This window comes from Tinamus guttatus, unplaced genomic scaffold, assembly GCF_059628265.1.
Source record: "Tinamus guttatus ecotype Peru unplaced genomic scaffold, ASM5962826v1 Tinamus_guttatus_pri_ptg000314l, whole genome shotgun sequence".
In the NCBI taxonomy this organism is placed as follows: domain Eukaryota; kingdom Metazoa; phylum Chordata; class Aves; order Tinamiformes; family Tinamidae; genus Tinamus; species Tinamus guttatus.
In genome coordinates this window covers 6426931-6447665 of record NW_028288848.1, presented here as the reverse complement: position 1 = coordinate 6447665, position 20735 = coordinate 6426931, and the positions used below count along the sequence as shown (strand labels likewise).

At 41.5% G+C, this 20735-nt stretch overlaps 1 protein-coding gene across 4 annotated transcripts in view; it reads right to left on the bottom strand.

The window, feature by feature from the left end:
- BTRC (beta-transducin repeat containing E3 ubiquitin protein ligase) overlaps nucleotides 1–20735 on the bottom strand; it is a 113213-nt gene that overhangs the window by 8913 nt on the left and 83565 nt on the right. For all 4 annotated transcript variants that reach the window (XM_088528674.1, XM_088528676.1, XM_088528675.1 and 1 more), the window contains 7 exons: nucleotides 15999–16230; nucleotides 11290–11476; nucleotides 6933–7029; nucleotides 5889–6026; nucleotides 5277–5395; nucleotides 2691–2940; nucleotides 1875–1993 (listed from right to left, as the gene is read on the bottom strand). In XM_088528674.1, the coding sequence (XP_088384800.1) occupies nucleotides 1875–1993; nucleotides 2691–2940; nucleotides 5277–5395; nucleotides 5889–6026; nucleotides 6933–7029; nucleotides 11290–11476; nucleotides 15999–16230 (1142 nt within the window). The remainder of the gene's footprint in view (nucleotides 1–1874; nucleotides 1994–2690; nucleotides 2941–5276; nucleotides 5396–5888; nucleotides 6027–6932; nucleotides 7030–11289; nucleotides 11477–15998; nucleotides 16231–20735) is intronic.

The window sequence follows — 20735 nt, the reverse complement described above, 5'->3', positions numbered from 1 at the left end:
CCACGATGGATGACGAAGTCTAAGTCTCTTGATTTTCATGTTCTAAATTTCCTTTTTCTTTTTCTTTCTTATAGAGAGCTTGTCTTGTCCTTAGTAATTAAGAATTTTGTCCCTGGAGGCCGGATACTGAAGTGGTTGGATTTAAGTAACTTGATTGAACTACATGGGTCAGTTTTTACTTGATGGAAATCAGCAATATTACAGTGATGTCTATCTATAGATAAATATCCTTTTATGAAGCTTCTCTGAATAAAAATTATTTTAATTTCCTAGCTATGTCTAACACTCCTTGGATTTGCAGGTACAGGACAGGAAATCACATAGTCCCATTTCCTTTCGGAAAAATAATTTCCCTGCAACTGAAGAATCACAAACTTCGAATTCCATATCAGGCTGCAACCTCTATTAAGGCCAAAACACAGCACCTGGTATTTTACAGTAGATTAAAATCAAATATACAGAACACCAAGCCACCCAGGCAGAGGAATTACAATCTGCCCTGTTTTACACACCCTTCCACTGACATGTGCTCTCTGCTAATGGTTGAAAAAAGTAAGAGAGCAGGTAAGCCTTGTGCCTTGCCCACAAGGCTGTGAAATTTGATGTCCATTAAGATTCACTGCCAACATTCCTGAAATTCTAGCACAATTTATCTGTCAACTAGGGATTTTGTCCAGTGTAAGCATAAAAGTAATCACATTCCTCTTTAGTGTTATTACTATATTGACATTTATTTTTATTCATATTACAAGCTATATTTTAAAATCTTCCCAAGGTGCTGCAATATTTAACTATTTATTACTCTAATTCTGGGACCAAATTGCAGAGCAGTATTTTTAGTATTTGAAGTGCACGAGTTCTCATCATAACTTGTGTTATTCTTGTAAAATGCCTGTAACACTTATTCTCCCCATTTAAGAGAGGAAAGTCCCAGCTCTCTTGGACCATCTGTTTTTCTTCCTCAGCCATGATCTCAGACAGCCATACAGTAAAATCTGCTACAATAACCTAGCGATATCTAAAGGACTACAATTTTCTTAGAGAATCCAAAGCAGGGAGAGGCAGCTTGTTGGAAACAAAGAGCACAGGCAAACAGCAGGATGAATAATTTTCACCGAGTAGAAATGATTTTCAACATGGAAAGTAAAGCTTTTCTGCTTAGGCTGTCCAGCTTTCAAGCTTTATCGGAAGGCACAGAGCTCTAAATCAATGGCAAAGGCTAAAAGGGAGGCTGTTCCTCTTCCTACTTGCATGATTCAGCCATTTCCGTAGGTCACTCACATTATTATTTGAGTTTGCCTCTAGCAAAGGTGACAGTGCGACATCTCTGTCAGCAGCTGCAGGTTGTAGGGACAAATCCTGGCTCATATCAGAGGGAGTTAAATCTCAGATTGCAACCAGGGCAGCTGGAGAAGCGCAAAAGGGAGCAAACTGAACTTCATGCTCTAAACCAGCTGTTCCAAACTTTACCAGGTGCCAAGTACCACAAGGAGTTTGGCGAGAGCCCAGGAGGATTTCTGCAGAGGATTAAATGCCTCTTACTGCAAATCTGACCCCTTTAACTAGACACATAGCCCAATTAAAATATCACAAGAGGACATCACATAAAGTGGTACTTGCCAACTCTTTCATACACCAGAATTGTCAGAGCAATGCAGCTTGTTGATTAGTATGAGCCTCTTGAGATACAGAGGATAGAAGACAACACTGTAAAAAAGGCTTCTAATATCTCTACCCAGTAGCTCCCAATGTTCTACACCAAAAGAAGCATATTTCAAAGACGACAAGCGTACAAGCACTGCAGTTTCCCAACCTCGGCATGTCCCAGGGAAGCAGGCACAACGCGCTGGCACAGAACTCAGTGTGTCTCTCACCTGATGGTATTATCCGAAGAGCCGCTCACCACTAGCCTGTCTCTGTACTGCAGACACGCGATGCCCCGTTTGTGCCCATTTAGGGTGCGCACAAACTCGCAGGTACTCGTGTTCCATACCTGTGACAGGAGAGGGGTGGGGGAAAGCAGAGAGCCAAAATGATTAAGAGGAGACTAACAAAAGCTGTTATCTGGGAGATGTACAGGTGCACCCAGAATTTTTGTAATTGGAAATGCTATCATTAAGATTGGGAAAATTACTCTTTCAATAACTTGTGACTACAGCCTGCTGCTGTTGGCAGCCTGCGTCACTGTACATAGAAGGCTTTTGCCGTTCCTTATCATTTAGAGCTTCCAGAATTAGGTTCTAACACTCTCAGACTGTGATTTAATATACATAGGAATGAGATTTTTTTGAGTTTTAATGCTACAGATTAGGATTCCAGCAGTAACATCTAAGTGATTCCTATCTACTCACCTTTGCTTTTGCCCCTCATGCTTCTCTCTGACAACTGTTTGCATGACTGATGCTGAAATAAATTATAGAACTAGTCAGGTTGAAAAAGAACACAGAAAAAACACCAGTCCTTTTTCAACTGCATTGGTACCTGTATCACCGGATGTACCACACAGCTTTTTAAACAAGCTATGGGAGCTCAACAGAGGAGGAATGAGTGGAAATGAGCAGCAGGAAAGACACTACTTTTAAAGAAAGGTCTGCGTAATAACAGCCAAAATCTGTCTTCCCTATCTGGTCATTGTTCTTGGTTATTAAATTCCCAATGCTGTAAATAAAAAACCCTCTGAAACATCTCACCTTTATAGTTCTGTCGCCTGATGCTGATACAATGTACTTGTCATCAAAGTCCACTACGTTGACAGCAGCTCGGTGCCCTACCAGCACCCTCCTCAGAGTGATATCTGTGGGTGAAGCCATGTCCCACACGGCAATGGAGCGGTCCTTGGAACATGTCACCATCATGCCGTTGTTAAAGCGGAGGTGCAGCACCGCTTCGCAGTGGTGAATCAGCGTGTTCAGCATCTCGCCCGCGTTCACATCCCACACCCTGCAGTGTCACGTGTCAAAACCGAGGGGAAAGGGGTTAAAAACTGGACAGTAGACTTTCTGCAGAGAGAGGGGCTCAGGGGAGGTAATCAACGCTCTAGTAATATTAGAGAAGCAAAAAACACAAGTTATATCTAAATCAGCTAAATATTTCATTAGAAGATGTATTAATATAAACCTGTTGATTATGGGTATGTTGAGACAGTGCAGCAGCCAAAAACCCTGCAATGCAGTTAACATCATAAAAACAACTCAGCCAGGAAAAGCACACTTTAATTAAGAGAATTTAGTGCTGAGGAAAGGTATGAGATTGACAGACCTAGAGACTGATAACGAGGGAAGTTCCTCATTATCTAAGCCTAACACACACTCCATTTCCAGCCTCGGAGCACTTAAACATGACCTGGTAAGAGGCAAGTTCAGGAACAGATTTAGACTTTTGACCTCTCTCACAGGTCTATCAACACGGAGGATAATTTATGCAGGGGCAGAAGATAATACTTCTCTGACAAATGTAAGCAACTGTCCGAAGTGAATTCACTCAGCAACACTCCAGGTGTATGACTACATTTTAGGAAGGTACCGAATACCCAAATTAGGAAAGAGGTTTTATGCCAAATTAGTATTATTGGAATGAACTGTTTCAAATGAAAATAACTTAAGAAGAAAAAAAGCTACAGTGGAGCTCAATATAGAACTTCTGCGACCTGAAATGGTGATTTTAAGCCTTAAAGATGTTCTTTTTGGGTGTGTTTGCAAATTTTTTAATCCTCCATAAATAGATTTATTTTGGTGTTATCACAACAGTATTCCACCTACAGTGGGAGCAGAAAAAGCTGTATCACCAGACATAACAGACCTCGTGGAAACCTTCCTCTGCTAGTAAGACAAACAGTGAGAAAAGGCAAGATGTGAAAAAGCTTGCTGAAGTCTTTTTGTCTAATGTGGAGATGTTGAAACTTCTGTTCTTCAAATGAAAGAAAGGTAGGCTGCCAATTATAGAATGGGAAGGAAAAAACGACCACAGACTAATGACTCGAGCTATTAGCATACAAGCAATTTGCAGACAGGGTTGCCAAACTGAACAGAAGATCAAGACCTACTGACTTCCCTGGATAAGTGCATCCCTGAGATCTGGGAAGCATTAAGAACCCATCTGTACTGTCTATTCAATAAAGTCCCTTTTCCTGAAGAGACCCAAGGATAAAAGTGATGCATCCCATGTGTCTTTGGAGTCTGCGCAAACATTTATAGATACAGTAGGAAACAAAGTATTTCTGGGCAAGTGGCCAGTCTGCAATTTCGCCTGCCTGGTCTGGTATGGAAAATGATAGTGCTTGTTACAGAGAGCAGCCGCTCCTTTTGCAATCCGTGTTTAGCACAGTGCAGATCCCACACTGTCTCCACACTAATGTAGGGCTAGATCTCCAGATAGGTGGTGTTGCCTAAATTCTGGATTCCTACTAATTACTGGAATTAGCACCACAAGACTGCACGCATCACATGTAAGGGACTGAATTTAACAGTCACTAGCCTAATAGCAGGCTTTCATACAGGCACAGTGGGAAGCCTGCAGCCACGGGAACACATGCTAAGAGCTTCAGAAGAGGCCAATTGACACAGCCTTTTGTTGTCTCTAACTTCTCTGCATGGGTGTGTTTTGTGCTCTGACAAGAAGAGGATACTTAACAGCATGGGGAAGAAGCATTTGCTCTCTCATCTCCAGGTTCATATTACAACTTACTAATTCAAATGTGGCTGTATATACATTGCAGATGTTAGAATCCCTGGAAGTTCATATGTCTATGAACTTCATATCTGCAAAGTGAAAGCAAGCACCTCGAGTCTTGATTTGAGGTGTCCAATCGTCTACCAGACCCTTAAGGAAAAGCTTAGAAAGATTGAATGGGAAGATAAATCATGCTGAAACTGAGTTTAAACCCACAGGAGATCTCTTCACCCATCCTTGGTTAAAATAAAGAGAAAACAGGTAACTAAATCTTCAAATTTGTTTTCAGAAATTCAACCCATTTTTAAAAACTTATCCTCAGGGAGAATTTAAAAACATTCTTAGGGAGAGTCCAAACATGCAAAACTGGGGTGAAACAAAATGGTCTTCCTAAATCACCTTGAGCTTGACTGATCTTTAACTTCTCATTCTCCTGGACAGTCACTTGTGTGGGTATCTGATAAACAAGAACAGTTGCTCCTCAACAAACGTGCTGATCTACTTCATGGAATTGACTGAACAGTACGTAGGTAAAGCTGATCCTTTCAGCATCTAACAAGGCCGAGCTCGGAGAGGCAAACAGAAAGCTCAGACTGAAGGGCACACACCTGACAGTCGAGTCTGAAGATCCAGTAATGATCACCCGTTCATCATACTGGAGGCACAGGACAGAACCCGTGTGTCCGGTGAGAATTCGCTTGCATTCCAATGTATTCTTATCCCAGATCTAGGATGGCAAACATTCAAAACCAGGTGCTAAGCAAGGTTTTCATTGCATAATAGGTACTTACCGGTCTCGCTGTTTTTTTATTACAATCCACCATCTATATTGCAGTTAGAACTTCTTTAGTGGCATGGGCCAGTCTTTGTAGTCTTCCACAGGCTCTTTAGTGCAATACATTAACAACTTTGATACTTCTGCCTTTATTATGAACATGAGTTTTACCTTTCTCATTAGGGCACAGTAATTACATAGCCTGTAATTACAGATGGACAGAAACTTTGGTAGCACAGCCTGCTTGGTAAGCTCTCTTGCCACACACAACAGGCACATGCGCTGCTCAGGCGTGGGGTGGCTAAGTTACATACATGGAAGAAATCACTCTTGGCATACAGAACCATTTAACCAGAGTCTTGGCAGGTGTCACTGAATTAGGACACTATTATTTAAGGAGTAAGCACTGTATGTTATTGGGTATGGCATTCTGAAAAAATCTCACCTTGATAGTGTTGTCTCGTAGGCCACTTACTATCTTCTGATCATCATATTGTAAACAGTAAACTCCTTTGCTTGTCTCGCTTCGGCAGTGGATTCTCTGTAAACTGTGCCTTCCACATCGCCAGTTTGACTCTATTGTCTTGAGGAGATACAAGATAAAAAAAAAGAGAAATAAAAATAAAGCATGGAACTGTCTTACTCATTATTTTTGTTTGAGAAAGCACCTTTGCCTGAAGGTAAGCTCATTTGGTGACATAATGTTCCAAAAGAAGCAACAAACATGGCAAAATCAATTAAACAGACAAAGGCCTGCAAAACTCTTTTTTTTTTTTTTGCTCAGCTCTTCTGCATTGTCCAGAATGGTGAGGGACAAATGAGCTAAAAAGTTCTTTTTGTCTCCAAGTCTCTGTCATTCCATGATTAAATGACTGAAGAAAGAGTCTCAGGTGAGCTTTAGCCAAACTGAGCCCCTCTTTTGCTATTAGGGAACTACCAGAACACACCATGTTGCTCACTACTCTACAAGGCAACATTGCCCACTTTTTCACCATTTCCCAGAGTCTTGCAGTCTTGCAAAGGATTGCAGTCTTTAGCAATGCACTTTCTCCCTGGCTCAGATCCTGATACCCTGTAGCATCCTACTGGGTCCCAACTGCACTCAGTAAAGCAAAGTTCTGTGGAAGAGAGGACACCAAGATGGGGCGATGCTGCAGTGACCCCCGACATGCCTGTTGTATTGACTGCCCTGCTGAGCTGCGGGTTGCACCAGTGATCTCCAGAGACCCCAGATGACCTGCAGAGATCTCTTCCACCCTCAACTACTCCGTGATTCTGTGACTGCATTTTCAAAGCTGACTGAGCAACCCAACTCATCCTCTGTCTAAAAGAGTGACAGAGCCCTAGGATTTTGTGTAAGTATCCCGGATTTACAAACTCTGGACAAACACAAACATGTCATATTTAATAAAACCAGTTCCAAAATTTCAGCCTCCTGAATAAGTCAGGGAGACTAAAAAAAAAAAAAAAAGCCACAGACGTTTCTTACCTCTATGTCCTGTATAATTTTGGGGTAAAGTGCTCTGTAGAAGGAGTTGGGTGGTGCAGTCCCATCAGGAGGCTTATTTTTAAATAGGTATTGTCCCCTAGAAGACAAAGAACACTCCCATTATCTGTTTCAGTGTTTTGGAGAAAGGACCTCCTGACATTTTACAAATGGATAACAACTGTTGAAAAGCACAGACAGATTCATATTCACACTTAATTCACTTCATAAGACAGGATGGCTCCTTGTTCTGTTTGCCCTGCAACATATCTGCCTTTCATTTGGACTCTGATACATTTTTGAGAAAGCTGTTGCTAATCACTCAGGGAAGGGAAATATATTATCTATTCTGGACATTAGCTCCTTTAACTCAATAGGTTGTGAGAATGGCTCATGTCCACAACACACATACCCTTATCATATGTCACCTTGAAAAGAAAATCAGCAAAGGAGATTAAAGGAGTCAGGGAACGCTCAAAATCAGTACGCAGCCTTGATCTGCACTAGCAGGAGCAGCATCAGCTTCAGTACATGGTCATTTTATGCTACTACTAGATTTTGGTAAGCAGCTCCTCATCTGTGATGCCTTCCTCATTTCAATACTGATTTGGAATACTCATATCCCAAGCTAGATTTTTGCTACAAAAAAAAATCCGCAAACGGCAATCACTACCTGCTGTGTAAAAAACTTTAATTCCTCATCCTGAAGTTAAGAAGCCACCAAACACGGTGTGGAAGCTAGTAAACCCCACCATGGGCGTACTAACTGCTGTTCTGCCTGGCAGCATGCCTCACAAAATGGAGAGAGGCACAAATGCCTCCGAGTGCAATGCTGGCATCAGAGGCACAGAGTTTACGCTGGGCCAGCGCCCCGCTTCTCCCTCCCTTTCTCCATTATGCTATAATTAATTGTTCAATACTTCCTCGTGCATTTCTTTCTTGTCCTTTCCACGCGATATAACTTGAAACTCATTTGAGAGGCTCTGCGTGAGCTGCCCTCCTGTACTCTGTGTAAAATTTGCATTAGAAAAAGCACAACCATGATCCAAAGCTGTTTATAAGGAAGTAAATAATACTGACCAAACAAAACAAATGCTCAAGAAAAGCACTTTGCAACTACTTAAAAAAAAATGAAACTATCTAGGGTACAATTTGAGAGAGAGTTGCTTTCTACTTTGGACAGAGGAATTATCTGTGTTTTCAAATACAGAGATCAGCAGCCACTCACATGTGGACGAAAATATGAGAGGAAGGGGCATATGGATGCAAACAAACCATTCTGTAGATGGACTTTTATTCACTGTCCTCTACTGTGAAGCAGTAGTCTGGAAGTCCATGCAAGAGAATTAAAATTATTGCCCCAGGGAAACTGAAAATATTTTGGAGATATGTGTGTGCAGGGGGGTTGGACTAGATGATCTCTAGAGGTCCTTGCCAACCTTAATGATTCTATGGTTCTATGATTCTATGATATGCAGAATAAGTAGGGCACATTCTGGATGATCTGGGATAGGTCTAGGACACCCTGTATATGACCCTATCTGCCTGAAAACCTGACTATTGTTTCCATCTATGCCAGCTGACCTAAAGGAAGGTCTTGTCTCCACCTACAAGCTGTGCCTTGCTGCATATACAGCTAAGGGACTGCTGGAATTTCCACAGCTCCCCTCTGATAAAAGAAACTATTGTTTGCAGTTTCTGATGACTGGCCAACATAATCTACTATTCAGATGGACATAATAAATCCCGGATTTTGGGCTTCTGTTTTTATTCTTCTCTAAATCTATGTAACCTTTCTGCTCCCTGACTAGCTGTGAGGGAAGGCTACTGTGTTGCAGAACTGGGTGGTTTCTGCTGTAAACCACAAACTGCTAATGCCAAAATCAGGCTGCCCGTGTGCTGAGCTAAGCGAGAAGCTGTAAGCAAATAACACCAGTCATCTATCACTCTGAACTGTCCACCTAGTCACTTCCTTGTGCCATTCATAGAGCTGATTACAAGCTATAAAGCTCTGTATGGCAGAGATGCAATTACACTGTATATTTCTTGTCTGCCTCTCTTATCCACTCTGCCATTCCTGCAGTTATATCTTCTAGAGGTAACCAGAGGGCAATCTGAAAGAGACTGCACAACTTGCTCCACTTGTATCAGAACAACCTCCAGGACGCAGCATAAGCCTGGAGAAGAGGTGCAGTAACAGGTTACAATTGCCCTTTGAGATGAGAAGCAGGATTTTGTAATTGTTTTTTAGAAATAGCATGTGTCTGTAAGACTAGTACGGAGTATTAATATTACTTCTAAAATTTGGAGGGAGCAACCTCAGAACTATCAGAACTATTAGCTATGATCTCGGATGCGCCGCAGAGAACGGATGAAGTTCCAGAGAATAGGGGAAAGACAAATGTAGTTCTTTTAATAAAAGATGAAAAAGAGATACAGACTTGGTGGAAGTGCTCAAGGGTGCCCACACAGAATGGGTTACTAATGGTGCACTGCCAAACAGGAAGGCAGCTGGTTCTTGCAGGGGATCTCTCTGACACCTGCTGTTCCAGAGCATTTTCCTTAATGACAAAGAAAGGAACAGGCGCCACATTTATTACATGGCCAACGATACTAAAACAGGGAGATGCTACAAGCATTTTGGAGGGTTTGATTATACTCTCAATGCTCTTGATAAGGTGAAGAAATATTAAGAAATAAGCATGGAGAAATATTAAGAAATAAACAGAATCCAATTCAATAAGACAAAAGCAAAGTTCAGGACTTAATAATAACATAAACATGCAAGACAATAAGAAATGGCCAGGTACAGCTGCTATAAAAAAGGCTGTTGAAAGGACTATATAACAGTATTATAGTACCACTAAAAAAAGCACATTTTCTACTGCTGAACATAAACAGGAGTGTCCTCCATAAGACATGAAAGGCAATCCCATACCACCAAACTCTGGTGTCCCTCTGGCCATAATAAGTCCAGCTGGGACATCATCCTCCACGAGTGGAATGGGCTAGTGGTGGGTCTGCTGGTTTATCCCAAGCGAATCACGAAGAGGAAGAAAACAAAAAAGCACAGAACTAGGGTTGCTTAGTGCATCCAGTACATAGGAAACATGATTACCACCAAACTTGTGAAAGACTGCTGCAAAAAAGAGAGTAAGAAACTGCCCCCTATGCCTGTGCAGGGCAAATAAAATCAGCTGAACTGCAGTAATAAAGACTGAGTCTAGATTTTAGGAAAGTCTTTCTAACAGTAAAGATGGTGAAGGAATGGAATTGCTTGACCAAGGGAGGCATGGGGAATCTCCATCAGTGAAGGTGTTCAAAAATGAGTTGGACAAACACCTGGGATGATTAGAAGAAGCTTGCACTGCCTTTGGGAAACAGGAGAGTCTACCTAATTTCTCTTTAGACTTACAACAATACAGAGCAAAAGTCCAAGAGAGACCAAAGCACTAAAGGGGATGTAAAAGTTAGTAGGGTCTTGGTTGTGGTTCTTTACTCTTTTTATACATCTTAGGCTCCTGCAAGGAGACCAGCAGAGTACTTATTTTTGAAGGACATCTCATAATTGTAATTTACTTGCCTTCACTTCCTGAGACAAACAGTCTAACAAAATTAACCGTGAAACACAAGTCTTTGTTTGCAACTCTGTAGCTTTTTCTTTTTAATAGCAACCAAAATGCCTGAGCTGTCACTTTTATCTTGTTTATGAAATATTCATACCCAGCTTCCTTTCTGCCAACATCCTAGGGACACCCTTGGAAAAGAAAATTATGTATTAAAGGAAGTACCCCTGAGAGGGAAAGTTCTAATGAAATGTTAACAGAGCAGCTTCAAACTTGAGTGAGACCCACACTCTAGTAAGGCTATTCCAGATGATTATTAACTAATCTATCTGCATTTCTAAAGTCCCCTATTCTCCGTGGTACCTACCCTCAGCTTCCAGTTTGAAAATTAAGCAGATATCTAATAGTGAAAATCTGCTGAGGAAAACAAACAGACCTATCAGGAAACAACAAATTCATAACACACGCTGCCCAACTGCCACCCTTAAAAAAGCTCCTCTGAACTGCTGACAAGTTTAGTGTTCCCTTGGGGCATACACAGCTTCTTAATTTGAACCGAATGACAGCTGGGTGTAAAAATCTCACTCTATATATCTCACTTGTCACAGTGGGTAAGAGCATGATCAGATGAGTAAGGTGAGGAAAAAGCCCCCAGACCGCCTATAGAGCCACACAGAGCCCTTCTCCCCAACCCCAGAATTTTGCTGCAAGCAGCTGTGGAACCAAAAAGAAGTTTTGGGGTGCTAAGTAACCCATTTCAAACACGGTCCGAGGCGCACACACTGGAACCTCACCATCCTCTCCTCTCTGACAACCCCCTCCACAGGGAGTCCGTCCTGACCATCCTCTCGATGAGCTTCTTCCACAACATGCCGTCCGACGTCACCCGGTACCACTCCTTGCACACCAGCTCCGCGGCGCACAGCGACTTCGCGTCCAAGTAGGACAGAATGTTCTCTGCAATGTGGTCCAGTCCCCGAGCTAGGGCAGGGAAAAGAAAGAAGCATTATTTGCTGGGGGGTAAGAAACCCGCTCTTCCCTATGCCTTTCCATCTACTCTTCTACATGCAGAGTTGGATCAAATGCACAGAAGAGCATTTGCGGCTAAGTTCAGGAGTGAACAGCGTTCTCCAACTTCCTTTGGATATAACACAACAAGTCATTAAAAATAATAAAGAATCCAAGAAGTCATTCCAATCTATTTCGATGGGTTTTAGCACTAGGGGGATATTCTATGGATGGCATTTCCAACTCAGCGACGCAGCCCCCAAAATCTCTCTATATTAGGACCATTTCTCATCTCACTGCTACAGCTGTTCTCATGTTCCAACGGCTCAAAAGCTGTTTTTGCTAAAGCAGTAGCTTTTAAACGTAATGAAGAAAAAAATATATATTCCCAATGTGTGCCCTGAAGGGTAGTGGTACCTTTAGACATGGGGGAGGGAAAGATATGCAGATGCACAGGGAAGTGGACGGAAGAAGAGGCAGGCTAAGGAGAAAGCGAAGCAGGTTTGCAAGTATCATTTATTTCAGCGGGTGGAGAAAAATCTGCACAAAGGTGGTAAAATTTGCAAATATTTTCCAAGACTGGCTTTATTTCAACATGGTTGGAGTAAAATATAAGGCAACAGAGTAAGAAACATGGAACCACCACAATTACAGGGCTTTGACTCCATAGCCTAGTTAGCATCTACCAGTCTAGTGTAAGTTGAACACCCAGGGGCCAGGGAAGGTCATGCCATGTTACTTAGACTGGACAGATTTATCCACTAAAAATCTGCTCTTACCCACTCAAATTTTATCACTAGCAAGACTTCAGAGGAATACGATGCCTATTAAATGAGATGTCGCATGAGTGCAATTTCTCTTGGAGGCAGTTTAATTTGCAAGTAAGACACACAGAGTCAGGAGATTATCTCACTTCCCAGGTCAAGTTTCAGAGGCTTTGGGCAAGTTGCAGCACAGACCCCATCCTCCTCCCAGCATAACTTTCGGACCAACCAAAAAGGAAGCATGGCAGATTGGCATTACATGCATCTTCCCTCCTCTGCACATTTGGAACACAGTTAAACGCATCTTTTCTTGCTTTTGAAATGACAGCCCTAGAGACAAGGCTTGGCTTGCCAGTGACCCAGAAGGAAGAAGTGGCCCAGGCATTTTTACAGTCACAGGGCCATACTGCAGCAAACACTGAGATCCATCAGCTGATTTTTATTAGAGTTCACGAGATGATGTGGGCTCCAACCTTTGCCTTCTCATTAACCAACAGAGCTCAAAATGATCTCTCCATGCACAAGAACTCAGCATGTCCCTTCTTTCTTTTTCTAAACATCCTGTATATTTCTACAATTGTTTCCAAATACAGTTACTATACACTTTGAGGCAGCTATCCTGTTTCCCAACATCTTACACTTCCATTCATAGCAAAAGGCATGTGAATGGTATCGCATGCAGTCACAGAGTAGAGAAAGAAGCCTGATATTTCTTTTCTTTACAGATGCAAAATTAGATGTCAACCTGCAATATAAAAGCCTCAGTAGCCTTTATTACACATTTAATTTAAAAAGATATACACACTTACTATATAAAACTCTTTAAAACGCATGTTGGTGATTTTATGGTAATTTATAGAAAGAGAGAGATGATGTTTTGTGAAAAACTGCAACCTGCAGGCCATTCACAACTCAGTCGTGTGGATAACAGGGTGGACAATCATGTCGTGCTTCCTCAACCCTCCTATCTGCCTTCCTGAACTTTCTCCAGTGGGTGGAAATAGCCTATTTGCTTTCTCACTCTGTGTTGCTTCCAAGCAGCCTGGAGACACCCACATACTCACTAAGGCTTTACGAATGCCTTAGTGGCTTTATGTAAGCATTTTGGGAGCAAAAGTGATTGCATTTGGGGAATAGATTAGTGGCATAAAAGCAGGAGGGCTGCACTGCATAAACTATGCAGAATAATCCTCACCCACAGCTCTGCCTCCGATCCACGACGGACTATCAGTAGATGCACTTGAAATCTTGCCACCGAAGGGTGGATTAAATATTTCCATCACTGTCAGTCACTCTTGCCATTGATACCAGACCCCTTGCAGAGAATTAATACTGCTGTTCTGCAGCCCTTCACTCCCCTTACAGTGAATGAGAGGGCAAAGGTACATTGGCCCAGCTACAAATTCAATTTATTACTATGTTTCTTAGGAAGAGCACAGCTCGCTCAGACATGTATATCCCAGAGCATCACTTTCTTAAAAAAAAAAAAAAAAAGAGAAGTTTCCTTTCACAAAAGGTTTTGATAAACTAACGTGAAACATGATTAGCCCTTTAGCCTTTCACGCCGACTTATCCCAGCAGTTTAGGGCTAACTCTTAAAGTAGTCCCATGCAGCTGGAGTCGAATGAATGTTTCAGTTATTTCACACGTGAAAACCTTAAAAATGACTTTCCTCATAAAAAATGTTAACTGCTTGGCAATTCTAAGCCGAGACCCTACTTTTTAGAAACGGAACAAAGTCTGTTAAGTGCATATTTAATCTGTGTTATTCAAACAACCTTAATCCAAAGTCCTGGGAACACAACCTGAACCAATTTTACTCTGAATTAAAAAAGCATGTTCTTGATATAAAACTACCTGAAAACATAGTCATTCTATGGGATAGCATTAGGAGGAGAGAGACAAGGAGAGGATCTTGGAGTAATTTTATTGCTTAATTTACGTGAGGGGGAGACTAAGAAAGAAAATGAAGGTGTAAAAATTAAACTTGTCAAGCATATGAGGTTACAAGAAAGCTACAAAATCCTTAAAGAGTTTAGCTTATTTTATCTTATGCAAGTTAATTCTTAATCCTAGGTTTAAATAAAGGCTTATATTGTCCTTGAGGTCTTCTAATTTTTAAAATGCTTTCTATAATAGCTTGATGACAAGGGTTTCATGGTGCCTACAACCACCATGAGCATAATTCTTTCCTAGCAGTTTCTCACCTTCCCTTTCCACCCATGTTTCCCTATGATATTTTGCAACTCTCTGACTGCACTTTGAGCCAGTGTTAATTCCTGGCAAGGAATTCCTGGCACATTTTCTCTCTTAAAACTATATTCGCTAGGACATCAGCACTTCACAGACATGCAAATCCATTCACATACATCATCTAGGCACACTATTCCCAGAACTCCTCAAATACTCAGGTATTAACTGCCTAATTCCTATCTGCTTTACACTCTGAGGAAGACAAATTTGAAGACAGTTGTACTTGACTACTGTAAAAAACCTACTAACAAACAAAGGCAGAGAAATGCTGGGTGCTTCTGAAACTACTTCTAATGCTTGCCCAAAACTTTCAGGAAAAAGCCTGAAGGATGGGCATAGACAAGGGACAATGAGACATGCTGGCTTGTTTTGATGTAGCACGATGGGAGAAAGAACTGAAAAAATATGGATATAACTATATGTGTACTTCAACTTTAAAAGTGGAGAAACCAGTGCCCTTTCAAAATACTCTCCATTTTTCTGAAATAAAACAGCTTCACAAGTTGTAAAGCTGCTCTAAGTACATGAGATTATTGCCATTGGACTACTAAAAACTCACATAAAGCAGGTACTTAGCATAACTAAGATTTTTTTTTAAACACTAGAATAGCCATTTGATTACTGAGCACAATGAGCTTAAAAATCCAGAGAGTCTACATATTTAACTTCATAGCAACACTCCTGCAGTGCCTTAATTTTTAGCAAGATTCAGAACTTAACAGGCTTTTTCCTCTTCCAACCCTAGAATTTAAATGTCCTGTTGTGAAACCCCGGGCTGAACATGGTGAACACGGTTCCACAAAGGTGTCCATAGAAGAAATTTTGTGCAAGAAACAAGAGGCAAAAACTGCAGCACTTCTTACTCAGGTCCCTCTGAAACAAGGAGCTAAGCTGTTGCAACGCTACAGATTCATCCAATGCCCTATCTGAGAACAGTCAGGAAAATAATCTCAATGGAAAGCACTACCTAGGTGCAAATATATATAACATTTCTGTTCTTCGATCTGTTCTGTGTTTTCCTATGCTGGCAATTCACACACACACACCAAAAAAATCAATTTGGCAGTTTCAAGGAAATATCCTACAAGTAAAATAAACAAAACAAAAAGTGAGGAATCTCTCCTGAGTGACCAAAAATAAGAGAAGTTTTAATTTTTATAATTTTTGTTATTCATGCATTGTTAGGGGCATTAAGAGTACAACCCACTGCCTTGTGTTGTGTTTCCTTTGTGTGCTGCTAAGATCTATCACTTACTTCTAGCCAAACGACGTTGATTTTAGATCACACCTTGAAAGATGACAAGAACACTAAACAAAATATTATTACATTTCATATTGTAAAATGTTATCATCTATTTTGCAAACTGATGGTAAAAGAGAGCTCTTTAGCAGGGCAGGCTGCAGTCACAGAAAGCCAAGCATAAGCATTTTCTGAAACACAAAATGGAGACTCAACCCTCCTCCATTTGCAGCAATACCTGGCAGTGCAGTGATGAAGTCCCTCTGTAACATGGGTTTGAGGTATGAGTTTATATGTCCGTGCTGGTAGTGACACATCTGGGAGATGAGGTGCTCTACAAACTCCACCTGGTCAGACTCGGACCACTGTTCAAAATACTTGACGCAGAGCTCCTTCTCCTTCTCATAGCTTGCAGACAGCTTTCTTTGCTTGGGCACAATCATACTGGAAGTGCCATTGGCAAGTTTGGTCTGTGAAAGGGAAGGAGAGAAAACACAAAACATACATGTAAATAGCAGCTCGGGATGTTTTATAACTTCTTTTTTTTCTAAATAACAGAAGGAAAAAGCTTTCTGATATATAAAGTTGGCTGAGAACATAGACTCCACTGGTGCTGCACACGGATGACTCTGGTTAGATGGGAAATGATGAACGGCAATTCCAGACACACACAACTTTATTTACATCTTGCATCCAGTAAAAAGGCAGATGGATTCCTAATGTACAGTTATCAATTACTTGAATGCAACAACGGAAAAATGCATTTATGCTGTTTTTTCTTATAAAGAACGGACCACTCCTGAATTTAATAGGAAATGCATGAAATGGCTAAAAAAAAATCTAAATAGCACTTTTTTTTAGTGTAAAATTATGTCTTAAGGGTAGAGCCTACTGAAACGCACCCTGATATTTGGCACACGCTTCTTTCACAGAATGAAATATCTTAAAAGTTTCTGAGAACTATTAAATCTGCCATGTCAGAAGGGCTGAACTCGGAGAGAGTTTCTGGAACATAACAAAACGCTCAATTTATTACTTGATAGAAAGATATAATTCTTGCATTTTAAATGATTTACCTGGAAGAAACGCACACTTTTGCATTGCTAGTCTATCATTTGTCAAAGCAGAATTAACTGCTGGGAAATTATTTTTCCCATACTAGTAAAAAAACAGTTTGTATTAAATGGTAAATAAATTACTTTTCTATTGCTTTTCAGATTTAATTATGGCTACAGGCTCCCTTCTTTATAGTGTTAATTTAAAAATACTTACTATGGGCACGCATTTAAAATAAGTTTTAGTTTTAAAGTGTTGCTGCAAAAAGGTATCCATACAGCACTGACCTCAATAATTCTCACTTTGCTACTGTAGATAATTCCCACAGAAAACATTCTTTAGTGCACTGCCATGGTTTAACACCAGACAGCACTGTTAAAGTCAATACTATTAGTTCTTTTTTTTACTTCCAAAATACATTTAGTGGTTCTCTATTAATTACCAAAAAATTAAAAACAAATTACAGAATCAGTATACATAAAATATATATTTAGAGATGTCATATTTCTGTTCCATTTTGAATGTTAATTTTAGGCATTAATCTCATCAGGGGGATTTTATGGACTTTACAGGAAAAATGAGTACTTAAACCTAGATACCTTATTATTTAGTATTAAGGCACGGATTAATTCATGAGTTAAAACAACTAGGGAGTTGTTTACAGACCACAGAAACTGTTTCTCAGAACTGCGATTAGAATGCAGAAATTCCTTGTTTCTCTGGAGTACAGAATTCTTGCACTTCAAGACCTCTGCTACATGAGGAACATTTTAACACTGAAACACAAAGAAAAACTCTCCACAATAACAACTTCAAAATCTAGCCCGCTATTCCTTTATTTTCTATTTTATGTTTGAGCATTTTAGAGAAAATCCATAGAACTTAGATTCTCTTTCCGGAGCTGGAGAGTCTCCTTCTTCCGGGCGCTCCGGGCCTGCGCGCCCGGGCTCCCACCAGGCCTCAGCCTCCCCACCACCTCTGCGGCTTCGGGCCCAGGAAGCCAACAGAAGCTGCAGCATCTGCAGAGGACGAGCAATGACTTACGTGCACACAAACAGATGGCTCGGTGGGGACGAGCCAAGCCATCCTGCCTCCATCGCAGGCGAATGCAGGGCCCCCGGGCGGGAAGGATGGGGAAATTAAGAGCATGTTGTCCAAGGCTCGTAGCAGCCCGCAGTTTATTTAGTGGAGCTGCTCACTGGACGCGTTTATGAAACACTCCATGGGCCACAGGGTGCACAATTAGCGGACAGGGGAAGCCCAGATTTTTTTAGGTCACCGTGTATACTTTGGCCACATTTGGACCACGTCAGCCTGAACCTACATCGTACCGCGGCCTGCCCCAGCTTCCCTCTGCAAGGGGAAAAGAAAAGCAGCCAAGCGGCCACAGCGCGTGGGACAGGTCCTGCGGCCTGTGACCAGGACGAGAGGAGACCCCACGCTCAGCCGCTCTGCAGAGGACACCACACGCCTCATCCAGGGTGTTTGCAGCTACAGTTAAGAGCAACGTGCCAAAACTTCCGTTTGAAGATTCCTGAAAAGCCACCAGGGAGTTCAGTGAAAAAGGCCTGTTATTAAAAAAGGCAACAACAAAGCAACAGCATCGAGCATCTGTATTATTAAAGCATGTCGGGGGTAATGGTTACTAGCAGTCAGACAATCGATTTGGCTTCCCGAGAAACCCTGATGACTCAACCATCCCAATCCTCCCAATCCACCGCCTCAAGTTCATGACAAACTATCTCAGCACAGGAGCAGTAACTATTTGCCGTCGCGTGCCATAGTCTACAACCTCTTCCCTCTCCTCAAACAATAACCAGCTCTAAGCTGGAAACAGGAGAACTGTGCGGTGCAAACAGCTCTTTCAAATATCCAACTGTGTCCACTATATATGCTTTTATATGCACTTCCTATAAGCCTCACTTCCAAAAGTGAAGAACCCTAAGCCTCAGTAGCGTGCCACTCTGGGAGGAAGTCTGGGTGCAATACAGCAAACTACCAACTTGGGAGAGAAAAGGCCCTTGTTGCTTCACATGCACAAAGCCAGGAAGGCAGTTTTGGCCCTGTGAGAGAGGGCTCAGAGCTCTCCCTGATGGCTCCAGGCCAGCCAACTTAGGTGCAAGAACAGCACAGGTGCCCTCCTACGTGGTGTATCTGAGCCACAGGCTGTGCCAGGAAACCCAGGGGACTGAATGCCGTAGGTTGGTACTAGCTCAGGGATCTACGTACTATGCTCCATTGCAGCTCACAATTACAAGACCATTTCTCCAAATGGCTACATTTAACACAAAGCACATTTGTACGCCCAGTGAAGTAGAAGAGGACTAATACATAGAGGACTTTAATCTAAATAATGGCTTGCAACTATAGGAAAGAGCAATATTTCGACGTAGATAAATAAAGCTTGGATAGTACACTGCTCTGCTTAGAAGACAAAACCACCCTGGTATTTCATAGATGTAGCACATATATGACAATGAAGGTTATTTTTGTTTTTGTTCAGTATGGGGGACTAGGCATCCTTCTACAGCACAGAAAAAAACAAGCACCAGGATAATTCTCTGATCTTAATACAGGCATTTCCCCATCCATAATAGAAGTTGCAACTTAAAAAAACAAAACAAAACAGAAGGTCCTCTAATGGTTGCAAAGCACTTCGTTATGAGACTTTTCATAGTGTGGATGAATTCGGTTTATGCACATCCTGATATAAAAATCAAACTCTTTCTCTTAAAAAAGAAGCTGTTTCCTACTAGAAAATCGAGAGTGGCTTCAGCAGACCCAATGAGGTTTGGGACCTTCTGAGCTGTCAAGACAACTTCATCCTGGAGCTCTGGAAAGACTCAGTGCTTAGACCATTGCTTCAAATTTCTCAGTTGAGTTTTTCTTAATGCAAAAAGAACTTCCTTCTGATATCCTGGGACCAATAGGTCACCCTGTGCTTCCTCCCATACTCACTGGGATGACAGGTTCTGCCTCAAGCGTCTTCTGTTGCTTCTTTGCAACTGCAGCGTTTCACCTCTAACTGCCTGCACTGCCAGTCGTGGTTAAGTCACTGATCTAGACAGAGCCACCTTAACAGGAATTTTGGATGGGTCTCAGTGAAGGGGAGGAAAAAAGAGGACATAATGTTTAATTATAAGAAATGATTGAAATAGGCACAGACATACCCCGGGTGCCTCTGCACTGCAGCAAGCTCTAAACTTGTTATCGTTAATGGTTTAAATTTCACTGTGCTAATCATTTCAGGACACAAGCCTTTCTTGATAATCTAATGAATTATTCTAACATCCTTCAGCAAAAAAAATCCTCCATGACAGCACTAATTACAAGACGTTTTCCCAGTGCTTATGTAAAATATGACAGAGCAGCAGCTTAGGGAATTGCAGAAAACTGCTTCTAATTTCCACTGAGAAGCTGACAAACACCTCTCTTTCATCTCTCCCAGCTCTCAAGTAAGATTTAACTTTCTCATTTAGTTAATTACCGAGTGAGGATCATCATTTTCCCGGATCGGAGCGGCACAGAGCCTTTATCGTGTTAACTTGTGAACTTGATCGATGGCTGCTGCTAAAACTTAATAACTTCACCCCCTGGCAAATTGTAAGATAAATATAATAGGAGAAACTCTGACAGTAAAAACCTGCCAGAAATGAGCGCTGTGTTTATGTTTCTTTGCAGGCAGCAAAAAAACAACCGACAGCTTATTACTGGGTGCGTGTTACTTATATTTAAAAGACTCCAGGCAGTTAACTTTCTGCGTACTGTTCAAACTTTACTCAAAAGATAAAAGACATTGGGGAAAAAACAAGTAATGGGATGACAAGGAAAGGTACCAGGAAGGTATATGTGGAGGGTGGAGGAAGAAGAGAGTGCAGCTTCCCAACGAAAGTGAAGCCACACTCGTGTGTACATCCTG